At 39.4% G+C, this 15,221-nt stretch overlaps 1 protein-coding gene across 1 annotated transcript in view; it reads left to right on the top strand.

Annotated features, from left to right (window-relative positions):
• Positions 1-1,623, top strand: part of VIRMA (vir like m6A methyltransferase associated) — a 58,867-nt gene extending 57,244 nt beyond the window's left edge. The window contains exon 24 of the mRNA XM_055303382.1: positions 1,276-1,623. Coding sequence (XP_055159357.1) covers positions 1,276-1,430 — 155 coding nt within the window. The 3' untranslated portion in view covers positions 1,431-1,623. The remainder of the gene's footprint in view (positions 1-1,275) is intronic.
• Positions 1,624-15,221: the final 13,598 nt, after the last annotated feature.

The following is a 15,221-nucleotide window of genomic DNA, read 5'->3' as shown; positions in this document are numbered from 1 at the left end:
GGGCCGCTCTGTTTTTGTTTTTAAAGATTTTATTTATTTACTCATGAGAAACACACAGAGAGAGAGAGAGAGAGAGAGAGAGAGAGAGAGACAGGCAGAGACACAGGCAGCGGGAGAAGCAGGCTCCATGCAAGGAGCCGGACGTGGGACTTGATCCTAGATCTCTAGGATCACTCCCTGGGCTGAAGGCGGTGCTAAACCGCTGAGCCACCTGGGCTGACCCCTGCTCTGTTTTTTGTGTTTTTAAAAGACTTTATTTATTTGAGAGAGAGAGAGTGTGAGTGGGAGGGGCAGAAGGAAAGGAAGAGAGAATCTCAAGCACACTATGGTGAGCACAGGAGCCCAATGCAGGGCTTGATCCCACAACTGTGAGATCATGACCTGAGCTGAAACCAAGAGTTGGACACCTAACTGACTGAGCCACCCAGGCATCCTTTGCTCTTTTTTATTTCTTCTTTTTCTTCTTCCTTCTTCCTTCTTTCTTCTTCTTCTTCTTCTTCTTCTTCTTCTTCTTCTTCTTCTTCTTCTTCTTCTTCTTCTTCTTCTCCTTCCTTCCTTCCTTCCTTCCTTCCTTCCTTCCTTCCTTCCTTCCTTCCTTCCTTCCTTCCTTCCTTCCTTCCTTCCTTCCTTCCTCTTTTTCTTTCTTTTTTTTTTTTTTTAAGATTTTATTTATTTACTTGAGAGAGAGTGTGTGTATGTACTCCCAAATGGAGGGGAGGGACAGAGGGAGAGGGAGAAGCTCCCTGCTTAGCAGGGAGCCTGATGCAAGGCTCAGTCCCAGGACCATGGGATAATCATCACCTGAGCCGAAGACAGATGCTTTACTGAGCCACCCAGGCATCTCTCCTTTTATATTTCAATGATGAAAGCCAATCCTTAAGGTTTTTTTTTTGCTCAAAGTATTTTAGTAACAGAGATATCTTCATGCAGTATATTCTGTTTCTGTTTACAATATTGTCTTGTGTGTTTAGGCACGCAACCTGTTTTTCTTAAAACACTATTATGTCAAGTCTGGAATTCTTCTGATCACAAGTAGCTTTTGGTTTCAAATACACTTTCATTTTTATAACAGCTTTATTTGAGATATAATTCTCGCATATCATATAACTTATCTATTTAAAGTGGACAATTCAGTAGTCTTTACCACATTCACAGATTTTTAAAGGAGCAAAGAGTAATTCCTGTCTTAGTTTGAAATCAGCTTTATAGATTACTGTTTCTATAGTGGGAAAGGAAAGGATATTATGACTAAAAACCGTATTTTTTCTTTTATAGGCTACCGACCAAGCCCTCGTGACCGCGCTTCCAGAGGTCGTGGGGGTCTTGGACCTTCCTGGGCAAGTGCAAATAGTGGCAGTGGAGGCTCAAGAGGAAAGTTTGTTAGTGGAGGCAGTGGTAGAGGTCGTCATGTACGATCCTTCACACGGTAAAAATTCTTTTGGGAACATCCTGAGTGTATATGAACATTTCATGAGGACGATAAAAATAAAATGAGACATTAAAGGACCAACTTAGACTTAGCAGTTATCTGGAGACACCTGAGAGAATATTTTTATCTGAAGAAAGCAGATTTTGTTTGATACCTAACACAAGATTTCAATAAAAATCCAAACTTTGTATGTATGCTTGTATGTTTTTTCGCTTTCGTATATAACCATTTACAGAATTTCTTAGGTAGAAAATGAACAATGAAGTGACTTTGGTTTTAGTGTATTTTTGCTGATGCCAGAGATGCCCCCTATACTTTTGCAGCTCATGGTGCCCCTTAGTGTTGCACTTTTTCACAGCACACCTAAGCCAAAAGAAATACCCAATAACTTCCATTTATTAACAGTTAGGTCTAAACAACTTATTAAAAATTTCTGTTATAACCATGAGTGACTGAACACTGCCAACTTCTCAAACTTTGGAATCAACTTGGACACCATCAGTATCATTTTCTGTTCCACTATGCTTTTTGCACAGTATTTTTTATCACCACTGCTAAAAACTTGGTTTTGCAAAGATACTTTGTCATAGAAAAATTTAGTGTTATATAATATTGAAAGTGTACCTTGAGCTAGAAGTTTGTATTATTTCTAACAGATGTTTCTCTTAAAAATTTAAAATACCGTGTGGCATCTGTGTTAATTTACTAGGGAACTCTGGTACAGTTTGGGGAATTTTTTGATTGTCCCAAAAAGAAACATGACACTCTTCCTTACATTAGAAAGAAATACTCATGGGGGGAAAAAAAGGAAAGAAATATGTAGGTACCTTGTGTTTCAGCTTTATACTTATGCTATTTTATTATGCAATTTTTTAAAGCTTCAATGAGACATAGCCTAATAATGGTCTTTTGAGAATCAGAAGCATCTAATAAAAACTGGATTTTATATACAGAAATAAAGATTATAACTTTGAGAAAATAGCCATATCTTCTCCAAAAGGTATCTCAACACACTCAGCTTATATATAACTGGCAAAAAAATAAAGAGTTCTTAACAAAGGAGCATATGAATTTCATGCCATCCCTTTATTACTGTTTTGCCAAACTATTTGTAAGAGTATAAAGTATGTTTGGAAAATACTTTACTTTTTTTTTTTTTTTTTAAAGATTTTATTTATTCATGAGAGACAGAGAGAGAGAGAGGCAGAGACACAGGCAGAGGGAGAAGCAGGCTCCATGCAAGGAGCCCGATGCGGGACTCGATCCTGGGACTCCAGGGTCATGCCCTGGGCCGAAGGCAGGTGCTAAACTGTTGAGCCACCCAGGGATCCCCTGGAAAATACTTTAAAGAGAAGCCCAGCTCTAAAGATTCTGATTTAAGCAAAAGGTAATGGAAATCTTTTCATAACTAATGGTCTCAGAAAACCCAAGATCATCTAAAACTCTTTCAATCCTGAAACCTAATGAGTTCATTCTCTCTGAAGATGTATTTCTCATTAGATAGAATTCAAGGTCTGTCCCTAATGTCTGAATGAGTACATGGAAAAATAGTTGTTTTTTATTTTTATTTATTTTTATTTATTTATGATAGTCACACAGAGAGAGAGAGAGGCAGAGACACAGGCAGAGGGAGAAGCAGGCTCCATGCACCGGGAGCCCGATGTGGGATTCGATCCCGGGTCTCCAGGATCGCGCCCTGGGCCAAAGGCAGGCGCCAAACCGCTGCGCCACCCAGGGATCCAAATAGTTGTTTTTTAAAGTAACTGCATTTCTTTAAAAAAATAAAGTGACTATTTCTTAAATAATAAGAACATATGGTTGTATATAGAGAGGTAATTACTTGATTGGTTTTTTAGCTTTAAGTTGAATATAGTCTCAGATTTGTATTCTGCTGTTTGCCTTAGGTTAATGCTTAATAATTCAGGCCAGCCAAAGTAATAAGTTATTAACATGCACATTAATACCAAGCAAGTTTAAAATGTTCTGAGTAATTAAGAGTCTTAATAAACATGTTGACTATCCTTTTCATGCATATATCACTCAGTCTTTATAACAATCTAGCAAAGAAGGTATTATAATTTTTAGATGGAGAAAGCTGAGGAGCTTGACTGAAAAGTGATAAAAACGAGATTTAAAATCAGGTTGGCTAGCTCCTAATTCTTTACCTCTTTTTTATATCTTGGAGAGATATGAAGCTACTTCTTTAGGTTGAATGAGATTAAAGATCCGAATTAATTTGTCATATGGAAGTGAAATTCCAAAGGCTTAACACTCTATTTTTGTCATTTCAGAAGTGAGCCAGATAGATAACTGGGGGATGGTTGCTTCATATATGTTTGGATCTGTATGGAAGACCACATATCTTCAAAAATAAATATTTTAAAAATCAATTTTTTATGTACTTTAGTGGAATGGGTATGTGTGTTACTTGCAAAACTCCTTTTCTTACATAAGACATTTCAGGAAAAGTTTTAGGTGGTATTTAGAAATTAATGAAAATGGAGTTTTATTCCTTTGGGAATAAAACTTACTCTATTTAGTATAATAATACAAGGGAGGGATCCCTGGGTGGCGCAGCGGTTTGGCGCCTGCCTTTGGCCCAGGGCGCGATCCTGGAGACCCGGGATCGAATCCCACGTCGGGCTCCCGGTGCATGGAGCCTGCTTCTCCCTCTGCTTATGTCTATGCGCCTGCCTCTCACTCTCTCTCTGTGACTATCATAAATAAATAAAAATTAAAAAAAAATAATACAAGGGATTATTGAGTTAATGAGTTAAATCATTGATAGAATGGTTCATATTTCTTTCATAAGAATAAGAAAAAAGAGGGGCACCTGGCTGGCTTGAATCACATGAAGAGCATGTGATTCTTGATCTTGGGGTCATGATTTCAAGCCCCACACTGAGTGTAGAGATTACTTAAAAAAAATACACTATGCTTCTTAAAAACAATTTTTTGGTAGTAATCTCTGTGTGAAACATTAGCAAGGCCCATTAGTTTAGTTTTATTGCTTTGTATAAAAATTTAAAAACCTGCAGATTGAGGGCACCCCAGGTGGCTCAGCAGTTTAGCGCCGCCTTCAGCCCACAGCCTGATCTTGGAGACCCGGAATCGAGTCCCGCGTCCGGCTCCCTGCATGGAGCCTGCTTCCTCTCTCTCTCTCTCTCTCTCTCTCTCTCTCTCTGTCTCTCATGAATAAATTAAAAAAAAAAAACAACCCTGCAGATTGAGAATGTAGGAATGAAGGTATGTCTCTTGAGCTTCTACCATGTTCCATACACCCTAGGACAGATAGCCTGGGGAATATAAGGACGAATAAGATCTATTTTCTGCCCTCCAGAGGATCACAGTCTAATGGAAGAAACACTCATTCACATAAACAATTTTTTGTTTAAGTAAAGTTAATAGGTAAGTGTGTAAACATGAAACGAAAGTTTTTGAATAATCCAATCAGTATGCTTCAAATTGAAACTTTTAATACAACTATTTTTAAAATAGCTAAATAAAAAAAGAAAGACTTGATATTAGAATTGTATGTTAGACCATAAATAACATCTTCTTTGGAATTGTTTTTGTTTAAAGACTAGGTAAGGTGAAAAAAATTATGTGATTTTTATTTTTAAACTCATAGGACAGATTAGGAATTAGATTTATAAGGGTCTCATAAATTCATAAGCTAGAGAAACTCAATGCAAACTCAGTTACTAGCAGTGGCCTGGAAAGTAACAAATGCGAGAACTAGCTGAATAAGAGACAGTGAAAACTGGAGAAGTGTTGTCAGTTGACATTTTGGCCTCAGTACCAATTGGGAGAATTGAAGCAGGTGGCCCTGGAGAGTGCCTGCAGTTAAAGGAAACTAGTCCTTCGCTTCAGCTGATTGATACCTTGGGAGACTGATAGGTCCAATGCTGATACCTCTTCTGACTTCTTGAAATGTTTTAAATTTTCTCTTTAAATTATTTGTTTTTTTTTAAGATTTTATTTACTTATTAATGAGAGACACACACAGAGAGAGGCAGAGACACAGGCAGAGGGAGAAGCAGGCTCCATGCAGGGAGCCTGATGTGGGACTCAATCCTGGGTTTCCAGGGTCAGGCCCTGGGCTGAAGGTGATGCTAAACCGCTGCGCCACCCAGGCTGCCCTCTTTAAATTATTTGTGGTCAAAACACAATTTACCATCTTAACTTGTTCTTAGTGTACAGTTCAATCATGTTAAGTACATTTACGTTGTTGTATAGCCAATATCCAGGACTTCTGCAGCTTGCAAATCTGAGATTATAGTACTATTAAACAACTCCTCAGTCTACTCTTCCTCCAGCCCCTGGCACCTACCATTCTACCTTCTGTCTCTATGAAATTTGACTCGATAATTATGTAAGTGGTATTTATCTTTTGTTACTGGCTAACTTCATTTAGTATAGTACCTTTAAGTTTCATCCATCTTGTAGGATGTGAAAATTTTCTTCTTTTTAGAGGCTGAATAATAATCATTAGATGTATATGCCACATTTTTTTGTTCATTTATCTGTCAGTGGATGCTTGAGTTTCCACTTTTTGACTAATGAATAATGCTACTAAGAACATGAGTGTACAAATAATTCATTTGAGTCTATGCACATAAGTAGGGTTGCTGGGTCATATGGTAAGTAATTCCCTTTTAAACTTTCTTAGGAAAAAAAAATTTTTTTCCTTAGGAACCGCCATACTGTTCTCCATAGTATCTGCACAGTTTTCCGTTTCTATCAACAAGGATTCTAATTTCTCCTTATCTTCACAAACTGTTCTTTTCTGTTTTTTTTTAAATTAATAGCCATGCTAGCAGATGTGCTACTGATTCTTTTAAACAGGAGCCAAAAATCTAGATTATTATATAAACAATTTTCAAATGTGGCAATTAGTAACATCATCAGAGCCAAACAAAACACAAGTGCAGGGCAAAATGCAGCCAAAGGGTTCTAGGCTGAAGAGTTTGATAACCTCTATTTTAGAAATTGGAACTGGATTTCTATAAAATCTTACTTTCATTTGAGACAGTAAAATCTACCAAGTAAATCTGTGATAGGACATGATGCTAAATGCTTGAGGTCTTTAGCGCCAAAAAGCCTAGATTTGAGAACCAGCTTTATCATCTATTAGCTGCGCAACTTTAATAAACTTTAATCTCTGGTCCTAAATCTGCCTGCTTTTATCTACATCACTAGCTTTTGGAGATTAAATAAAGTATGTACTTGATTTTTTTTTCTTTTTTGATGTGTAGAGCAATCTTATTTCAAATGAGAACCTCTACTGCCTGGAAAAAGTACATAATGTGGAAGTTAGAAGAGAGTTATACCAATTTGTAGCTCTACTAAAGCATTTTGATGTGGATTTTAGGGAGATTTTTCATCTGGGGACACTTTTATAATAGTCTCGTAACATAGATTCTAAGTGAAGATAGTCCAATTTCTAATAATTCCCAGGGTGGTTAGGGCATGTGGTGGTAAATTTTAAGTATAAGGAGATGGTAGTTGATATGAATATGCCAGGGATCAGTGAGTAGTCTGCTTTGGCTGGTGTAGGATGCAGGAATGGGGGGTAGGCGAAGGGGAGGGAAGGTGTACTTGGAGATTGGGGCTAAATTATGAAAGGTCTTCTTATTTTCTATGCTCAGCCATAAGAACAAATATTTTTGTTGTTAATATGAATGGCATTTTCAAATTTGGCCCACCCTTAGATGCATCTGTTAACCAGTGACTGTGAAAGGTGTTTTCTATAAATTAATCATGATCAGATTTATGCTTTAGAAAGACAGCTCCTCTGGTGCAGCGAGGATGGATTAGAGAGGGAGGAACCTGAGCAGAAAGCAATTAAAAACAAAGGTCTAAATCAGTGATTTTCACAGTGGTCCTCAGACCAGCAGCTCAGCATCACCTGGGAATTTGTTAGAAACGGGTATACTCTCAGGCACTACCCCAGACCTGAGACATGGAGCTCAGGCCAAGCAACGTCATGTGCGGTTTAGCAAGCCCTGCACTTGATTCCGCTGAGGTTTGATGCACCCTACAGTTTGAGAACCACTCATGTGCATCAGTGGTTTTCAAGTTTAGGAGTCATCTGGGAAGGTTATCAGAAGTGCAGGTTCCCAGGACCTACTAACCTTTTTTTTTTTTTTTTTTTTTTTGAGATGCATGTGCATGAAAAGGGGGTAGGGGCAGAAGGAGAGGGAGAAGCAGACCCCCTACTGAGCAGGGAACTGGACAAGGGGCTCGATTCCAAGACTCTGGGATCATGACCTGAGCTGAAGGCTGATGCTTAACCAGCTGAGCCACTGAGGTGTCCCTGATCTGTTTTTAAAAAATAAACTCTTTAAAAAAATAATAAGTTTTTCAGAAGATTCTGATAATCAGCCAAATTTGGATCCAGTGACCCAAATGAAGAGTAATATCCTCAGTTAAGACATTGGTAATGGAAATGGGGGGATATTTCTCAGATACTGTAATAACTCTAGGATTATATTAGGCCATTAGACGGCGTAAGTTGGTACAAAGCAGTTACTGCTCTGAAAAACTTTCTAGTGGGAGAAGGAAGGGTCAGCTGTTTGGGAGCAGAATGAGAAAAAAAGTCACATTTCAGAGAAGATTGAAGTACCCAAGGAGACCTGAGGTTTGGGGGGTAGTAAGTAGTGCCAAATGCTCCAAAAGGATCTCAAAAGGTGGAGATCAAAAGATGACTAGATTTGGCAGTTTGAATATAACTTCTGTGATGGCAGGTTTTTTTTTTTTTTTTTTTTTTTTTTTTGGAGTGTGAATTTAGAGGAAGGTAAACAGAATCCATAATGCTGTTGAATGATTTGAGAAGTGAGAAATAGGCAAGGAGTATTTTTTAGTTTGGTGGGGAACAGAAGAGAGATCACTTAGAAGCCATGCATACCAAAGACGCCCCCTTCTCAGCATGTGACATACAAAGCTTGTCTTGATGTTTGTGGTGCTAGACTATGTCTGCAGGATCTAGTTAGGTTTTTTGTGCTTCCACACTTGACAACAGACTGCCTTGGAAATTGTATTTCTGAATGTTGTATTCTAAGTTCTTTGTCTACTTCTTTAACATCTAAGATGTTCCTGGGCGCCTGGATGGCTCAGTCGGTTAAGTGTCCGACTCTTGGTTTCAGCTCAGGTCATGACCTCATAACCTGGGTTGTGGAATCAGGCCCCAGCCTGGGCTCTGCACTCAGCAGGAGGAGTCCGCCTGGGGATTCTCGCCCTCTGCCCCTCTCCCCATCTAAGCTCACACCCTCTCTTTCAAATAAATTAGTTAAAAAAAAAAAACTTCTTATCAATGCTGCATTGTTTCATGCTGCCTAAGTATCCTTGAAGCGTGATTTTTTTAATGACCCAATTCATGGTTAGTATGTTTATCATATTATATATTCATGGGTTTTAAATTTTATTTTATTTTATTTTATTTATTTATGATAGGCACACAGTGAGAGAGAGAGAGGTAGAGACACAGGCAGAGGGAGAAGCAGGCTCCATGCACCGGGAGCCCGACGTGGGATTCGATCCAGGGTCTCCAGGATCGCGCCCTGGGCCAAAGGCAGGCGCCAAACCGCTGCGCCACCCAGGGATCCCCTATTCATGGGTTTTAAATGGAATAAAATTTTGAGGTATTAATTTGGGAAAAATAATGCTGAGTTGCTTGGCTTTCATTTTTTTAATTTTAATTTTTTAAAAATTTTTATTATTTTTTAAAGATTTTATTTATTCACGAGAGAGAGACAGACAGAGAGAGAGGCAGAGACACAGGCAGAGGGAGAAGCAGGCTCCATGCAGGGAGCCTGATGTGGGACTTGATCCTGGGGCCTCCAGGATCACGCCCTGGGCTGAAGGCAGGCGCTAAACCGCTGAGCCACCCAGGAATCCCCATCATTTTTTTAAAAAAAATTGAGAGAGTGAACGAGAGCGAGAGAGAGCATGAGCCAGGGAAAGGGCAGAAGCAGACCCCCAGTGAGCTGGCAGCCTGACCTGAGCCACCCAGGCGCCCCTTGGCTTTCATTTTAAAGCAAAGGACAAAAAAAAAAGAAAAAATAAATAAAGCAAAGGGACAAAACTAAAATAGCCAAATGAAAAGTTGTATTTAAATTTTTTCAAGTTAATGTTTTTTTTTTTTTTTTTTTAAGGAAAGTCTACCCCTCAAAGTGAAGCTTGAACTAATGACCCTGAGATCAAAAGTTGCGTGCTTTCTGGACTGAGCCAGCCAGGTGCCCCCTTTCTATTTTATTTTATATTTTTTTCAAGTTAATGACTCTGAAATGATTTGAGTTGACAAGCTGTATATTATTTCCAAATGAAGGTCTCTTTGTTTGCTAAGAGAGGCTTTGGGAATATTTTGTAAAAGCCTTGAACTAAAAGCAGGCCTAACGGACCCCCTTAAACCTTAAGCTGCTTTAGGTTACCTACTCTAGGAGTGATGCTTTTCAATGTTCTGGGAACCCAGGAACAGTACAATTGCTACTTCTGACTAAACATTTCACCTGGCCCTGCTAGAACAACAGTAGGGTCCTCTGAAGTCCGTTTCCTTTATTTTATTTATTTATTTATTTATTTATTTATTTATTTATTTATTTATTTATTTATTTATTTATTTAGTCCGTTTCCTTTAAATGAGGAATCAGAAAGAGTTCATAGGTAAGCCAAAGTCACGTAGAACAAACATGATCCAAAACTACTCCATAAGCATGTGGAACTTTAAAAAATTGTTCAGCAACTTTATCTCCAAAACTCATTTTGATGAAAAGGCAGAAAAAACAGAAATTATAAAAGCTAGGCACTAATACTGGCTCTCCCTTGCATTTTTTTTTCCTGTTTTTACTTTTATTTGCATTTACTTTATGCCGAATTTGCTCCCGAGCCGTAAGTTTTTGTTTCTTCAGTTTCTTTTGGGGGGATCTTTCTGTGCAACCTCCTCTTCTGGTTTAGGAACAATCTGCTCTTTTTCAGAAAGGATCATCTCTATGTGGCGGAGAGAGCTCACGTATGGGTTAATCTGACCATAAACCTGGTAAGTTCTATGCTGCGTCTTGGGGGCTCTGTTAACCTGGATGTGCTCAATGACCAATCTACATCTAAACCTGTAAGTTCAACATTATTCTCTGAATTTTTAAGCATGCACAGTAAAAATTGAGCACTCTTTTTTGGGCCACCAACCCTGTGCCCAGGCCCACTGTTTGGCCTGGGCACGCCTACCACCTGCCTCATTGTAGCAACAGAAATGGCACACACTTGATGGGGTCAGCACTGGGTGTTATAATATATGTTGGCAAATTGAATTCAAATTAAAAAACAATGGCACACACTGCTTCTGCAAAGTGACATCTTCGACATACTTGGTGGCTTTTCCAATATGCATACCCTTGATCGCCTGATTTAGTTTCGCATGTGTTCTTAAAGTGAACACGAAGATTTGAACTTGATTTGCACGATTTTGTAGGGTTTTCTGGGTCAAGTGGGTAGCGAACCATTTTCAGAAATCACCACAGGCCAGTGAGGGGAAGAGCCTGGCTTTCCCATTTATTAACTTGCTATGTGATACAAACAAATTAAATCACTGGTGGGCTCCTGTTCTCTCATCTATTCTGAAATACAGGAGTCAGAATGTGTGTGATGTGGAAGGGAGTATGAATTAGAAGAGAAATGTTATTACAGATATTTATTGTAGAGTTAAAGTAAAAAGTAGCAGTCCAAAATTGATGAAGTGTAGTGGCTATGCAAATGAAATAAAGACAAATGTAATAAACACAACTTAAAAAAGAAGGGTAATCACACTAAAAGAATGTTTCCAAATCCCCCTCTCCTCTCTACTCTTCCACTAGGAGAAATGTTCAGCTCTTATGTTGGTGTTGGCTAATCAATTAACCAATACTACCATTAACCAATTAATATTAATCCAAAATTAATTAAAAATTAAGAATTACAGAAACTTAAAACAATTTTTTTATTGAAGCTTAACTAACATACAGTGTTATATTAGTTTTGGAGGTACAATATAATGATTCCACATTCTATACATTACTCAATACTCAAGAGTTATGGAAACTTTTACCTCTGATCGGTCTAATGTTAACTGAACCTGGGGACACAGGATAATGTCCTTACAAAAAGTATTTAATGGTGGTAACATTTCAGTACTTATTCAGTGATTAAAGAAGGGAAGAAATTAACTAAAATTTATCAAAATATTTGTTTCCATAGATATCTGTCTCCCGAATGAAGATTTTTTTTATTGCACTCTCTTCATTCAGTGTCACGACTTTAAATAGCAACTCTACATGTTGATTCTTTTTTTTTTTTAAAAATATTTCATTTATTCATGAGAGACAGACAGAGAGAGAGAGAGAGAGAGAGAGAGAGAGAGAGAAGCAATGACACAGGCAGAGGGAGAAGCTGGCTCCCTGCAAGGAGCCTGATATGGAACTTGAACCCAGGACCCTGGGGTCATGCCCTGGGCCAAAGGCAGATGCTCAACCGATGAACCACCCAGGCATCCCTACATATTGATTCCTTTAAATTCCCAATCCAGAGCTGTCCTGTGACACCCAGATTTGCATCTTGACATCTCCACTAGATGTCTAGTAATCACCTCAAATTTGACAAACTCAAACTGAGCTCTTGATATTACCTGCACCCCCACGCCATTGTGGTCATTATCCTTTGTTATCTTCTTTTTAAAATTTTCAATAAACAGGGCAGCCCATGTGGCTCAGCGGTTTAGCACTGCCTTCGCCCAGGGCATGATCCTGGGGCCCCAGGATCGAGTCCCACATCAGACTCCCTGCATGGAGCCTGCTTCTCCCTCTGCCTGTGTCTCTGCCTCTCTCTCTCTCTCTCTCTCTCTCTCTCTCTGTTTCTCATGAATAAATAAAATTTAAAAAAATAAAATTTTCAATAAACAGCAACTCCATACTTCTGATTTCTTAGACCAAAAAGCCTTAGTCATTCTTCCCTACCATATTTCTTTCATACACTACTTCTGATCTGACTTCTCTCATCAAAATATAGCTAGACTAACTGTTCCACCTCTGATGCCAAGCCACCATTGTCTCTTGTCTTAAATATGGTGATTGCTTCCCAACTCAGCTCAAAGCCCTTCCATGGCCGTAGAATAAAAGCTGGAGTTCTTAGGATAATCCAGAGTTTTCACCCCTCCTTGTTATTTCTTTGACCTCACCTACTCCTCTCTGAGCTCACTTTGCTCCAGCTACCATCTTCTGACTGTTCCTACTGGCCCTGAGGACATCATTGCTTCAGGACTTTTGTTTAAAGAGACCTTCCCTGGCTACTCTATCTAGATTTTCAAAACCTTCCATCTCTGCTTTACTCTTCTCCTTACCACTTTTCATTATCTAACACTACATAGTTATTTATTTATTTATTTATTCATGAGAGACACAGAGAGAGGTAGAGACACAGGCAGAGGGAGAAGCAGGGTCCCTACGGGGAGCCCAATGTGGGACTCGATCCTGGGACTCCAGGATCACGCCCTGGGCTGACGAAGGTGCTAAACTGCTGAGCCACCCAGGGATCCCCTAACACTACATAGTTTACTCATTTATCTTCTTTATCATTGGATGCAAGTGATGGACTTTGTGATTGAAATGCAGAAAATTACAAACCATTCATTTATGTAATAAGATATGTTAGTATTGAGAAATAGTTATATTCTTGTCATTAAAGTGACAGATATCTTCCATAGCCTTTTTTCCCAGCCCACCTTTATCTAATATCATAAAATAAGTAAAATAAATATTTCATAATTTTTATTAGAAAGAATAAAAAGTGAGATTGATTTCTTCTCCCATAAACAATTCCTATAAATTGTAAATAAACCTTTTGAAATTTACTATTTCAAAGAAAAAAAGTATTTTATTTGTTGTGCTCTGAATAGGACTAAACTTCTTTTGGATTATATTTGTCAGTTATAATTTTGCTGTTTGTCCTAATCTTTTTTTTTTAAATTTTATTTATTTATTCATGAGAGACACAGAGAGAGGCAGAGACACAGGCAGAGGGGGAAGCAGGCTCCATGCAGGGAGCCCAATGCGGGACTCGATCCTGAGACCCCAGGACCATGCCCTGAGCTGAAGGCAGAAGCTCAACCGCTGAGCCACCCAGACATCCCTGTTTGTCGTTATCTTTATTGTACAAAAATAACCCTAATGTTTGCTGTTATACGATTCAACATCTTTATTTAAAACACTAATTTTGCTAAAATAAAAAACCAAAAAATTATAACAATTTAGTCTGTAAAAAAAATGATACAGGGCCACATGGCTAGCAGTTGGTAGAGCATGTGATTCTTGATCCCAAGGTCTGAGTTCAAGTCCCATACTGTGCATATTTCCTTAAAAATAAAATAATATAAAAAATCTTAAAAATGATACCTTCTCTAGTACAGTGTGGTAAACAGTCTTCTGTAATTTTTCACATCTATTTTAGAGTAAATGGCTTTTTTTTTTTTTTTTTTGAGAGAGAGTATAACCGGGGAGAAGTAGAGAGAGGAGAGAGTCTTAAAAATAGCCTGGTGCTTAGCCTTCAACATGGGGTTTGATCTCTCAACCCGGAGACCATGGCCTGAGCTGTAATCATGAATGAGATGCTTAACCATCTGAGCCACCCAGGCACCCCTAGAACTAATGGCTTTTGAAAATCAAGCTGAATGATGAAAATTGTATTCACATATGTTAAGTAGGCTGCACAGCCAACATGCCCAGTGTGGGCTTTGACCTCATAACCCTGAGATCAGGACCTAAGCTGACATCAAGAGTCCAGTGTGCAACCGACTGAGCCACCCAGATGCCCCTGTTCACGCATTTCTAAGTGTTTTGTTTAAACTGGAGTATTCTTGGGATCCCTGGGTGGCGCAGCGGTTTGGTGCCTGCCTTTGGCCCGGGGCGCGATCCTGGAGACCCGGGATCGAATCCCACGTCGGGCTCCCGGTGCATGGAGCCTGCTTCTCCCTCTGCCTGTGTCTCTGCCTCTCTCTCTCTCTCTCTCTCTCTCTCTGTGTGACTATCATAAATAAATAAAAAATTTAAAAAAAAATAAACTGGAGTATTCTCATAGATCATACAGTGACACGGTTTGGATATACTTTTTAAAAAATATAGATTTTATTTCTTTGAGAGGCAGAGCAAGCATGAGTGGGTGAGCAGGGAACTCAGAGGTCTCAATGCCAGGAGCTGAAATCAAGAGTCGGAGGCTTAACCAACTGAGCCACCCAGGTGCCCCTGTAGATACTTCTGCATTAAAGGCCTAGGACCTGTCTATTTCCTTGCCTTGTCACTATATTAAAGGGTATCAGGCCATTGTTAGTTTGCCGATTTGTGCCAGGCAATTTAAGGGCCTGTATTATTTTAACAACATTGCTAAAGTCACTTCATTCCTAACATGCTGCACGATTTAGGAGCTCAGCGGGCAAGTACTTTGCATTCCGTTTCTCCAAGCACAGACCATCCACCTGCAGCGAACACACCTGTGTCGACGTTCCAGATTTAAGCTGTGTGGTCTGCTCTAAGATGAGGCCTGTATCCTCAGCTCCTACAGCGGGTGACAGTAGGCCATCAATAAGCAAAGAAATATTTTTTCCAAGTAAATATTTTGGAGCAGGACCACACCTCCGACCCGGACCACAGGCGCTTACAGGGCCGCGCAGAGACGCGCGCATGCGCAGTCGCGGTCGTGCAGGCGGAGCCAGCGGAGGGCAGTGCGCGTGCGCGGACGGCTCACCCGCTATAGGCTCCTCGGAGGCGGGAGTCTT

The sequence above is a fragment of the Nyctereutes procyonoides genome, unplaced genomic scaffold, assembly GCF_905146905.1.
Source record: "Nyctereutes procyonoides isolate TBG_1078 unplaced genomic scaffold, NYPRO_anot_genome, whole genome shotgun sequence".
In the NCBI taxonomy this organism is placed as follows: domain Eukaryota; kingdom Metazoa; phylum Chordata; class Mammalia; order Carnivora; family Canidae; genus Nyctereutes; species Nyctereutes procyonoides.
The sequence above is the reverse complement of the archived record's forward strand: the minus strand, read 5'-3'. Positions and strand labels throughout refer to the sequence as shown.